This window comes from Antechinus flavipes, chromosome 4 (assembly GCF_016432865.1).
Source record: "Antechinus flavipes isolate AdamAnt ecotype Samford, QLD, Australia chromosome 4, AdamAnt_v2, whole genome shotgun sequence".
NCBI lineage: Eukaryota > Metazoa > Chordata > Mammalia > Dasyuromorphia > Dasyuridae > Antechinus > Antechinus flavipes.
Window position 1 is genome coordinate 165,318,029 of NC_067401.1, and position 12,357 is coordinate 165,330,385.

At 44.0% G+C, this 12,357-nt stretch overlaps 1 protein-coding gene across 2 annotated transcripts in view; it reads right to left on the reverse strand.

Annotated features, from left to right (window-relative positions):
- The window catches only part of BAHCC1 (BAH domain and coiled-coil containing 1), a 156,952-nt gene extending 146,029 nt beyond the window's left edge, over nt 1–10,923 (reverse strand). For both annotated transcript variants that reach the window (XM_051995391.1, XM_051995390.1), the window contains exons 1-2: nt 10,690–10,923; nt 4,786–5,416 (exon numbers count right to left, since the gene is read on the reverse strand). In XM_051995391.1, coding sequence (XP_051851351.1) covers nt 4,786–4,972 — 187 coding nt within the window. In that variant the 5' untranslated portion in view covers nt 4,973–5,416; nt 10,690–10,923. The remainder of the gene's footprint in view (nt 1–4,785; nt 5,417–10,689) is intronic.
- Nucleotides 10,924–12,357: the final 1,434 nt, after the last annotated feature.

Here is a 12,357-nt window from a genome sequence, read left to right on the forward strand (position 1 = left end):
ATTCAAGTGTTGACTAGTAGTCACACTAGGTGACCTCTGAGACTCTTACCAAGTCCTCCCTTCCAGCTCCCAAACAAATCAAAAAAACCTAGACCTCAATTCCAGGAGAATTATGTGAAAAAAATCAATTGTTTGGTTTCTCCAATTTGTCTTAGCACCAAGAAGGAAAGAACAAGACAGAGAGGAAGCCAAAAGAGAGAAACCACATTATCATAAAGGAATACATATATGTATATGTAAATATATATGTTTATATTTGAAGTTTTACCCAAGATATGACAATCTCCCTAGACTAAATAATCCAGCATGATGTGGAAATCCCAATTGCTTGAGGCAGAGTGGGCTGATGAAAAATCTTGGGTTGGTTCATTGTTGATTCTCTTTTTTCCCCCACTCCCCACCCCTCTAGCTTTCACAGCTTTGACTCTGGACCATCTGTATTAGAGACAAATTCTAACACTGCACTAAAAATAATGATACCAAACATTTTAATTGCACCTTTTTGTGACAAGGTTACTATAACAGCACTTTACCATAAAATCCTACAGCTCGATTATAAAACTATCAGCACTTTCATTTTAAGAAAAAACAATTGGAAAAGCATTCTGAGCCCGACTTCCCCATCAAGGTCTCCGGCAGCTGATTAAAAAAAAAAAATACAAACACAAAAAAACCAACACTGTATGCAAAAGAGGAGAGAACATCTCTCTCCTTAGGGAGAGAAATCCAGCTAAAGAATTCTACAGCATTGAGAATAAGATACACAATCTAGTGCCGACGGAATCTATCTGGACTGAATAGGACACAATGGGAAGCTGTGAAAATGCAGCTCTCTTGAAAGATCGGTAGAATCCATCTTTCTCAAATGGATTTTAATGCCCATCTTACAAGTGGACAAATGGGGGTGGTGGGGGGGAAAATAGTCTAATTTGCCTTGCTCTCATTTATCAGGCATTCTTACTTGGTGGAAGGAAAAGGGATAAATGAATCCATACCAAGACCAAAGGATAGATCTGTTTTATATCCAAACAATCAACTAAAAAGAGAAAAATTCAACTAACTTAGTTTTTTGGAGACCACAGGTGTGGTGCAAAGTGGGAGTAAAAATACTTCTATCCCAGTTCTGCTACTTCCTTTCCTCAGCTTGACTTAAGGCAAGTCAATTCCTCTAATTGGCCTTCAGCTTCTTCATTCATAAAATAGGGTAAAACGTAAACCTTTGCCTTGCCTGATTCATAAAGGTTTTAGTGAGCATCAAATGAAAGAACACACTTAAAGTGCTACAGAGGTATGCTACTATTAAGGTGCATGATTTTTTTTTTTTTTGAGAAAATGCCTTTTTCTTAAAAAAAAAAAAAAAATACAACCTTGCTTCCATTGTTTAGATGTAGCCCAAGGCAATTTACATTGATTTATTGGTTTTATTTTTTTTCCTCCAAATGTGATGTGAGTAGATTTTTTTTAAAGTTCATCTATCTGGTATAGTGTCTTTTACATTTTTATAATACTATTATATATATATATATATGTCTTTACACCACATTCAGATGGACTTGTCTATACTGGCCAGTTTATAGCTTCCATAGGTCTAAGGTTTTCACCAGAGAACATCTCCTGTCACAAAAGTTCTAAACAGGCAAATATCTTCTAGTTTGTTTTTGTCCCTCAAATTTTCCTTTGGGCTAGTGGGGAGGAAGGAAAAAAAAAAGACTGAGTGAGTGGGAAGGGTCAGGACAGGGTTCAGATCAAATGAGTTCTTGGTCTTTTCTGAAGCCTTCAACTTACCCCTGAGGAAACCCCCTGGGTTGGCTCCATTGGAACCAGATGTACTGGGGAGGGGGGAATGGACAGTTTTTTGTTGGGGGAGGGGAGAGAGTAGAATGTGTGGGGTAAAAGAAGCAAAATAGGGAAGTGTGAGGTCTAAGCTTTTCCATTCTTAAAACCTTTTTCTGTCTATACTCAAAATGAGCATTTGAAATTATCAAATGGTAAACACTAAGATCCAACTTATCTAGGGTACAGGCTCAAATTCCATCCCACTCCACCCTTTGGCTCTCATCTTCCTGGGAGATTATTATACAGCTCTGAATGACCAAAACTATGAGTTTCAAGCTGAGCATAGACCCAATGGAAGCTGTGAGATATTGAATATGAAGAGGAATGGGAGGTGAGAAGGAGTTGGGGAGATATTAATCACCTGATCTCATTCAAAAATTGGCACCATCCCCACATAGTCTCATCTGTAGGGGAAGGCTGTTAGGCATGTGGTCAGTCCCCAGCCTGTCTCTGTGTTATAATTAAATACTCAGTGTCAAGATCCCAACCATAATTTACTTAACACTCATTTCTGATTCAATTTTACCTGCCCAGGTTAAAGGGCACTGAAATGTTTGGGGAGGAATTCTAGTCCCCTAAAATGTTTGAAGAGGCATATCTTTCAGGTCTAGACACCTAGGGTTTGAGGGGTCTCTGCTCAGAGGGAATTTTGTCTGTTCAGAAAAGGTTTAGAGGCTACAAGATCAAAGTTCTACTGCTTTCTGGGTGCTGACCACATTGAAAAGATTCCCTAAGGAGCACCTTGAATTAAGAGAATAGGGAGAGAAATATTTAACAAAAGAGATGGAGGAAGAGATATAAAATCACCAACTGCACAGCCAATTTTTCCTTCTCTTCCTTAGCTTTACATATAAAGGAAGGAGAAGTAAGGGGAAAACAAAAAAGGGGAAAAAAATCAGAGAAAAGAGGTCAAATTTGGAAGGGGAAATACTTGAATGGAAAAAGACTGCAGATATAGGTTGTAATTATATAAAACAGCATGTTTGAAAGTGTCAAGATCACTGTGTTTGTTAGTGGCACTTTTGGGGATCTCACCATGTTATAAATGCTAAAAGCCCATTAGTAATTATGCAATTTTGTGTGTATGTTTTTCTTTTTAGGAAATTTATAGTCTTCTTTTTGAGTGCACTCCCAACTGACAACTTTCCTTCCAGCCTTGTCTATGCTATTCTTTTTAATCCACATACTAATTGTAATCCCATTAAAGCAGATATAATTTTATTAGTATTCACAGTTCATCAAGCTAGCAATAATAACTGTTACTGCCGAATTTTTAAAACAGCCCAAAAAAAAAATGAGTCATGTTTAAAACAAATTGTAAACAAAGCCCAGCCAACCTGCATGATCCAAGAGCTGAACCACCTGATTACAGATCCACAGGCATCTCTTCCCAACAAGAGGTGACACATCAGTAATCTAATTCCCTGTCTCAGACATATATAGTTAGATAATGACAACTCCACAGCAAAACTTCCCCACCACTTTTTTCTACTCGACATTATTTAAAAAATTAAATGTAAATCATAAGGAAAGGGAAGAGTTTCTAACTTCACTGGTCTTGAGATTACTTTCCCAAGGACAGAAATAAAATAGTCACAGAGGCCATACACAAATGCAGATGAAGGTGAATTCAGGAACTCCACAAAATTCAACAAATCAAGCCTGATGATATTTTTTCAATCCAAGTTTCTCCCCCCCCCTTCTGCCTTAAAATTCTCCTCTTAATATTTTCAAGGGACTAACACCCAGATTTACTGCAAAAGCCAAAACCAATGGAGAGCTCTATTTTCTTCTTTTCTAACAAATTCACAACGCTCCGCCAAAATATTAATTGCAGAGATCTTCAAGAAACACTTTCAGAATAACCACATTCCACCCAGCTGTCTTTGGGGCCATAATGACCCCACAGATCACTAGATACTGAAGGTCATGCTCTTCTCCCTCTACCCCCACCTCCCAACCCATGCAGCCCCAAACCCCTTTAACTAACAGATTTTTTTTTGAAAGGGTGCCTGTGAGTTCCCCAGGCTCTTTTGCTAGCCACGCTTTGTATGTCTTTAGCAGGATACCAGAGGCACTTGTTAAAGCTAATGCATCCCCTGCAAACCCATTCTCACCCTGACACTTCAAGGCTTTATATAGAAACAGGATTTTCTAGTCTTACACCAGCAGCCCCTATTAACACTAACCCTGTGCACACAACTGCCCCTAATCTGAAAAGGCCACTCTGAGTTCGGCGCTGCTCCTTCTCCCCCCCCCCCCTTCCCCAACCAAGAACAGCCGTTTTGTTCCATCAGAAAGCGCCTCCTTGTCCCAGCACCAGAATATCTTAAAGATGTTAATGCAGAAAAGAGGTTTCAACGGAATTTATTTTCTTTTGGAGGAGGAGTAGGGAGGAGGAGAAGTAGGAGGGAATCTTTATTTTTAGCTCCTTCTGCGGCTGTTCCTCTGAGTCCCAAGTGTACCCCGGCTCTAAAGGGCTATTCTAAAGGGCTATTCTATTCTTCGCGATAATAGTAGGGAGAAGAATCAGATAACGCGGCCAGTGGAGCACAGAGCAAAAATCGGCTGGACCAAAAAAGTCCGAGGCCGCCAAAACCTTCGCCCATTTGTTTAGAAGTTCCAAACTATAAAATTCTCGAGATAGGAAAAAAATTGTAAAATTAAATTAAATCAAACTATATTTTTAAAAAAGAGATAATCTCGAAACATTCTTATGGTTTTATTCGCTTCCCCCACCATCCCTTAGACTCTCCGTGGAAGACAGCAAGGGAACCCAGGAATCCAGGGCAGCCAGCTTTGTGGCAGTGGCAGCCTCCAGGCAGAGGCCCCGGCAGCCTCCTGGGCCTCCTGCCGGGGAGTTCCCTAGAGTTCCTGTACCTGGAAGAAGGACTCTTCCCTACTCTCCTGCACCGAGGTTGGGGCTGGATAGGTAGGAAGGACACTGACCTGTGTGCGTGGCCATGGGCAGCGGCGACTGGAAGTACTTGCCGGGCGGGAAGTGAGCCGGGTGCTGGACTGCCGGGCCTGCCGGGGCTAGGCGCGAGGCGGCGGCGGCCGCGGCGGCGCTGCGGTGGCCCAGGCTCCCGCGCTCAGAGAGCAGATGAGACGGCGGAGCGAAGTCCCGGCCATCCATGCCGGGGAGCCGGCAGCGGCGACTCCGGCCCCTAGCCAGCCGCCGCCGCCGCCGCCCTCCCCGCTCCGCCTACTCCTCCCCCCACTGCCGCTGAGGCTCCTCCGCTGGACGCCGAGATCTAAGCGGCGGGAGCAGGAGCCCCGAGAAGCAGCAGCAACCAGCCGGGAGCGCCGGTAGAAAAAGCAGAGGAGCAAAAAGAAACTGAATCCGAAGCCGAATGAAACGGTGTTTGGGAGAACAGGGAATAATGATCCTGGGGGGAGTAATGGATTTGGCTTTTTTTTTTAAATAATAAAAACAAAACAAAACTGATAATTAAATGATAATAATGGGCAAAGCAGCCCAGAAGAGATCCGGAGTTAGGGATTAAATCCTTCAGCGGGTCGGCCGGCTGAGATCTTCCCGGGCTGGCCAGGTGCAGTTCCTGCGATCGGGGCTCATAGTCTGTGGAGTGAAGGAGAAAGATACTGTGATTCCGGCTCAGGGGTCCCCCGCGGCGTCCCCGCGCCCCCTCCCAAAATGGGCTTTTTCAAAGTGACCCGATAGTCAGACTGGATGTCCAGGGCATCGAAGTACCCGAAAGGAGGGAGGAGTTAGCGGGGAAAGGCGAGGTGCATACACACAAAGTCACTGAGACAGACACCGAATCACTCCAATGGATGGACACATGAAAACAGCAATATCGATGACCCATCCAGATACACAGATTCAAAAACACACAGGGACATACACCCACACAAAGATCATAATGATAATGAACACCCCCCCACACACACACATAAATTAATGAAATCCTACAATGTCATTCCTTTCTATAACCCCCTCCTCCTTTCTTTTCCCTCCTCCTTACTCTATCTAGCCTGGGTCCCTTGTCCCTCATTCGAAGATGTTTCTCACTTGGACAATAAAAACCCAATTCTATGAAGCTGTTTCTTCTTTTCTCCATCCCCCCCCTTTTCTCCTTCCCTCCCCCCCCAGGTGTCTCCAGTAAAATGGAATTCTGTTCACACTTGTTTTTTAGCCTCCCTCTCTCTCAGAGGTCCTACTTTTACTGCATCTCTCTTAACCGAATAACCATGCTAATTAAGCGAGTAATTTTATTGATTGTAACTCAAGAGGTTGCTTAAAAAAAAATAACCGGCTCTTTTTCTTCCATCTGCCTATTCTCCAACCATAAGTGATTTGTACTCCATTCTTTTGGACTTAGGAACACCTCAGTCACTTTCCCTACTTCTCTCCCCCACCTTATACACTCATATTGGTAACCTCACCTGAACTGTGGAGCTCCCAAAACCCTCAAATCTCAAATTCATTCTCTGCTCCCCACCCCCACTGGTTACCTAGCGAGAACTGCAGTGATCAATCCATCTCAAACTACTCCTTTCTTTCTGGAACCTAGAGGCCCACAACCCAGGGACCTAGTGAAAGGTGGGGATGTATTCGAGTGCAAATGATTTTAATTCATTTCCCCCCTTGACAAATAAAAGGTTTTCTCTCACCCCACTCGATCCCTCTTCCCCCAAAAGAATCAAGCGGACAGCACTCCAAGTTAAAGGATTGGGGGAGGGGGCAGCAGTGCTCCAAGGACCAGAAACTGGCCTTTTGGAAGGATCCATCCAGCAGCTGAATTTCTCCCTTTAAAATCCCTAGCTGTGAGAATGGGCGAGAGGGTAGATCAGAAGGTTAAAAACTGCATCTCTTTTCTGGAATGTCTTGGTCCTTCCAGAGACAGATGAAGGGGAAAGAAAAATCCTCAGCCAGCGGCTTCTGCCGTTTCCCTTTGCATTTCGGCTGGGGATTCCCACTCCGAGGTTTGAGCACCCAGACTCAGACCAAACAGTTATGTAAGCGACTTGCTTTGCAGGCGCTGCAGCTCACACACCGGTCTTTGGCTCCTTCCCACCTCGTACATCGCCAGACCAACAGCAAATCTTCCCTTCCACACCTGGGAAAAGAGGGGTCTGGGGCCAAGCCGGTCCCACTCTACTGCCACTTGCTCCTGATTTCAAGTCTAGGAGGAGTGTATAATAATTACTCCACCACCATCCTTTTTTCACCCAAAACCTCTCCTATCCACCCCTCTCCATATTTTCAAGTTGAATTGCAGTTACTCCCATTAAAACAAAACCTGAATCGATTAATGAAGCCCGGATGAGGCAAAGAGAAGAGCCAATCTATATTGTGCACATATATGTGCATTATTATATATTTATATGTGAAAGTTAAGTTCCTGCCTCCTAGGCTTTCTTTTTTTATCACTCGTTCATTTTGTATATTTTCCCTTTCTTCATCGCATTGTTTTAGTGTTTAATACCACATCTAACAAAAGGAGACAATAATAGGCTCAATATTGTTAATAGTGAATATAACAGAAAGCCCTTACGAGTTTGGTGTGTTTTTTAGCCACCCCATCGTGACAACAAAGTGATTAAGATGTTTTTCATTTCGTGAATACCATTTAAAATTGCTATATTTAATGCTCTGAGTTCTACAATGTCTTATTTGCAAGCAATTTTGTGTCTGATTTAATCTATAACCGAAAACTTAATGTATTAAGTGAATACATATTTGCTCAGCTGATAAGCTTTTTTCATATTTACACGAGGAGCTTTTGCATTGTAAATACAAGGGGACTACACAATGAGTTCTCTTTGTCTTACAACTTCACACAAAGGGGCTAGGGGCTCCCCTCCCCCTCCCCCTCCCCGGTGGAGAGCCCGAGCTATCTCCCTCGATCTAACAAATATTTCCTAGTCCTCGGAGGCGCTGGTATGGGGCCAGAGTAGGGGGAGAGAAAGAAAAAAACATTTGAAAACCCCTAATGGGAAGTGAAGATCTCCGAGCTAGTAAGGCCTACTTTCAGAGACTCGGGAGCTAACTGTCCACGCAGGAAGTGAGAGATGAGGGCCGCTGCAGGGCAGACCCCGGAGTGAGGAGAGACAGAAATCGAGAGAGAAAGGAAAATCTCTAGTTTCAAAATATCGGAGATGGGAAAAGAAGAGGTTGTAGAGATTGTATATCACACTGACAAAGAGTCAAACTAAAAAAATCTGAGAGAACCAAGTATAGAAATATTGAGATTCTGGAGACCCGCGCCGATCCCCCCCCCTTTTTTTTTTGGTTCGGTCGCTCCCTTCTTAAAGCAAATCGAGGGTAAATTACACTTATGTTTAAGATTACTTCGTTACGTATTTTTACTTTTTCCTACAAGAAGGAACCGCTCAGTCCTGGATTCTTCCTGGAAGCTAAGGCTCAGATTCGTTCAAGCCCAGAGTTAATAAGGTTCCGGGAGGCAGCATGGGGAGAACGATCCAAGCAGCCGCGGTATGATCCTCCTTCCCACACCCCCATGGCCCACCAAAGACCGAATCGACACTACCAGCACTATAATGTCGAAGCCTCCCTCCATCCTGTGCCGATCTCACTCCAGAGGTTAAAAGCCCGCGCTAGCGTCTCTAATAGTCCAGCTACCACTTTAAGCTGCTCCCCACTCAGGGATTCTTCCCTTCTGCCACACCGCTTTCCAATCATCTCTGCTATCTATATTCCGGGGAAGGTGACTGAAAGCTCTGAATTGAGTCCACTAAGACTCGAACCCAGTAACGTTTACTCAGACAAGCCGGTCGAGAAAGGAAAAGGAGAATTGGTGTAAAAATCCGAAGGGGTTGTGAAAGAAATAGGAAGGAAAGAGCACGAGCTAACTTTATTTCTATGAAAGGGACACAGATCCCGCGTTCTTATAAGGGGGTAAAATGAGAAAAATATATTTTAAGTAAGTCACTAAAAATGAGGGAGAAAAAAAGACACAAAGGGCTGAGCCTGGCGGCTGCAGAGTAAAAAAACGTGGGCCCAGACAAACCCAGCTCAAGCCGACGCCTTTCTTCGGCAACCCTGCCCAGCGGGATGGTTTGTTTGATTTCTGAGCTCCGGAGAAGCATTCAAGGGGCCCCTCGGGTCCTAGTTGGTCCCAGAGTCAGAACCCAGTCTTCTTGTAGTCGCCAAGCCGCGTCTGGTTGTAGTTAAAAACACGGGTTGTGATTTTTAAAATAAACACACAGTTGTTTAAATTAGCAAAAAAAAAAATTACAACCAAAACCACTTTCTCCCGGCGCAGCAAGATCCATTCTTCTCGAGGGTCCCTCCGTCTCTCTCCAAGAGTGCACCCAGCTTAGGCCCTGGGCTCTGAATTGCCTACTCCAGGGTCGTAGAATACTAGGGAAGCGGAGCAGCAGAGGGAGAGTTAGCTTGGGGTTGGCGGAGACGGCCTGAGGGAGCAGCAGGCCGCTACCTGCACTATCTCTCAATCGTCCGGGAGAAGGGGTTAGGCACCAGAGAAATTGTGCTTCCACTACCTTGGTGTGGAGGAGATATTCCCAGGATCTCCTCCAGTCCTACTCCCCCTCCCTCAGAAGCCCCGAGGCCGAGGGAACCCAAGTTCCCAGAACCCGCTCACAGCGAATTGCATAAGCAGCTCGGCTGCCCTATCCTCTACCGCGCGGGGACCTGGAGCATGGGAACTGCAGTGCTCCAGAGAAAACAAAAGAATATGGAAAATGCAAAGGCAGAATATTTTTCTCTTTTCCTTTCCAAGAAATAGAATATCTCCCCTCCCCCTTCTCCACGTAGCAAGCCAGGTCGTCTCCTCTTTCTCCCCAGAATCCCCAGCTTGAAAAACCCCAGGCCGAGGGCTCCCGCTACTAGGCAGGCTTCAGCTGCAGTTTCGGACCCCGAGGGGGGAAGAGAGAGACTAAATGTAAAAGCTGTGTAGATTTCTGCCCCCAAACACAGCTCTCTTTCAGCACCTTCCCTCTCGCATCCTTTACAACTCCCCCCAGACTAAGAGACGTCTTTGACTTTCCCAAACGAAAAGTGAAAATTACAAAATTAAATGCCCCCTTTAAAAAAAAAAAACTTTTCTCGCTGAAGGATGGAAATTTACATTTCTATTTTTCCTGCAGATTTTTTCCCCTTTGGAAATCTTTCTTCAGAAATAAGGCACCGGGGACCGAGGGAAGCCAAGGGAAGGTTCCCTCTCACTCTTCCCCTAGACAGTGAAGCTTAAGAGTTCCCACAATCACCTTCCTCGCAGGCAAAGTCTTACAATGAATCTTTTTTTCTAGTAGTGGTAGTAGCCGGCAAAACATAAAAAACTGAGATTGCTGGGAGGAAAGGGGGGGGGGGAAGGGACGACGACAGGAGAGGGAGAGAGAAGTTGGGGTGGAGGGAGGGCATTTTTTTTTTCGTTCAAGTAATAGTGGACATAATTTTCTAGGGAAGCTGGGGATCCGTTTACTAACGATATTAAAAATAAGCCCGGCCTTATATCCATGGGCCAACCGTGACCTAACGAAAATCTGTTTTCTTTATTTATTTTTAATTCGAAGTGTATAACGAGGCAACAACTGCTCAGAGCAAAGCAAGGACGCAGAACAGGGTGGGGGGAATTTTAAACAAATCAATACGATTTTTGAGAGGAAAAAAATCGCCTGCTGTCGACATTATATATATACATATACACACGTGTATATATATTATGTAATATATTTCTTCCATCTCCACAAAAAAAAATCTGCTCGACATTATAACAAATAATTTTAAAAGAAAATATTTAAAAATCACAATCCTGGCTTTCTCCTTCAAAATTTTTAAATTCCCAAAGAAAAATAATAATAAAAAAGACAAAAAATTTAAAAATGAAAGCAATTTCAATTACTTACTGGAGGCTGTTCCCTGGATACAATTGAATGCAATACAATTAAATCAGTAAATGTGACTTTGTTTTGTATTCCTATTGGTATTTTCAATGTGCTGACTGTCGCACTGTAAATGCGCCGCTTCCACAACAACGACTATATAGCAAGCCCATCCAGAGCGGCTCTCAAACCCTGCAGCTCAGTCCTGAAAGCAACTCTCCCTGCATACTAATAAGCTCGTGCCACTCACCCAAGATGGGCCAACTAGCTGATTGGTTGTGCGGCCCTCCACTGTAATAAGCTCGTGCCACTCACTCGGCGTAAACAGGCCTCCCAATAGGCTGGCGCCGAGCCAAGGAGCTGCCAATCAGGGAGCAGCAGGGCTACTACTGAGCCCAATGGCGCCTAATTCAAGCGGTGCAACTGCGCAGCTTCTCTGCGCAGATCAGTACTTGGCTGAATGAGAATGTGGAGTAGCGAGGAGGAGGTGGAAATGTGTGAGCGTGGAGGCGGCTGGGGACCCTGATTTTTTTTTTTTTTTTGTCTTCACATTTTTACGACGGCCGAAATATTGAACTGCTGTTCTATGGGAAACTCAAAGATGAAACCACACCATCTTTTAAAGCAGATGTAAACTTTGCAATCGTGAGTGTGTATGTGTCTGTGTGTGCACGCGCGCGCGCGTGTGCGCGTGGTAGGTAAAGCTGTTTTGGTGAATCAGCGAATTGATAGGCCCGGACTAAAAGCAGAGCTGGCTTCCAAGGCTGTCACATAAGAAACAGAACAACTGCAGAAGGGCAGCCTCTCTCTCTACTTTAAAAGTACTGGCATTAGCCCAGGACGCTAACCCCTGGACTTGCCTAATTTGCACTTGACTCCATCTCCTCCCCCATCCCTCCTTATCTCCGATGTGGTCTACGCTCCTCTTCAGTTTTCCCTTGAGGACCTCCACCGGGTTACATCCCCCTCGATCATACATAAAGTTATTTTATTTCTTTTCAGACAGATGGTCTTTCTCCCCATTCCCCCCAATCTAATTTTTAGTATAAAAGGGACAGTAAACAAAATGGAAAACTGAGAATAATTGCCAAGAGGAAAGCTTATGCTTTTCTCAACTATAATCAAAAGGTTAAGATCTAAAGTTTATAATAATAAAAATGTCTTTTGTTAATGTGCAAAAACCATGATGTGTGCTTCTAAATAGCCACTTCCCTGGACACAATTCGATAAGGAAAAAAAATCCTTCAGAACAATTCTCTATCTTAATCAGAAATAATTTTTTATATCCCCTGAAATTAGTGTTATGCCCTAAGACTTTTGGGACGCTGCACAGTAATTAGTATTTGGTTCCCAATCTCACTATAGATTCTCGAGGAGTGCTAACAGTAGTTTACTGAGGTGGATTATTTCCTCTTCTTTCTGTTTGAGAATCTCTTCTCCCCCCTCTGGAAAGATTTTTTTTTAAATAGAAGCTAGACATACACCCACTATAGCTATAAAAAGTGTTTCATTAGGTCTGGACACAAAAGGGTTAAGCACAAGAGTTGATTTTTTTTTTCTCGATTTCTCCTCCAAATATCCCCCCCCCTCCCAGTCCCTAGCTCCTTTTCCTCCCCTCCCTTCTCCTTTGGGATGCTTGGGATTGGTTGGCAAAGTGCCAGCCCGCTGTCAATCACCAAGTGTAAACAGGGC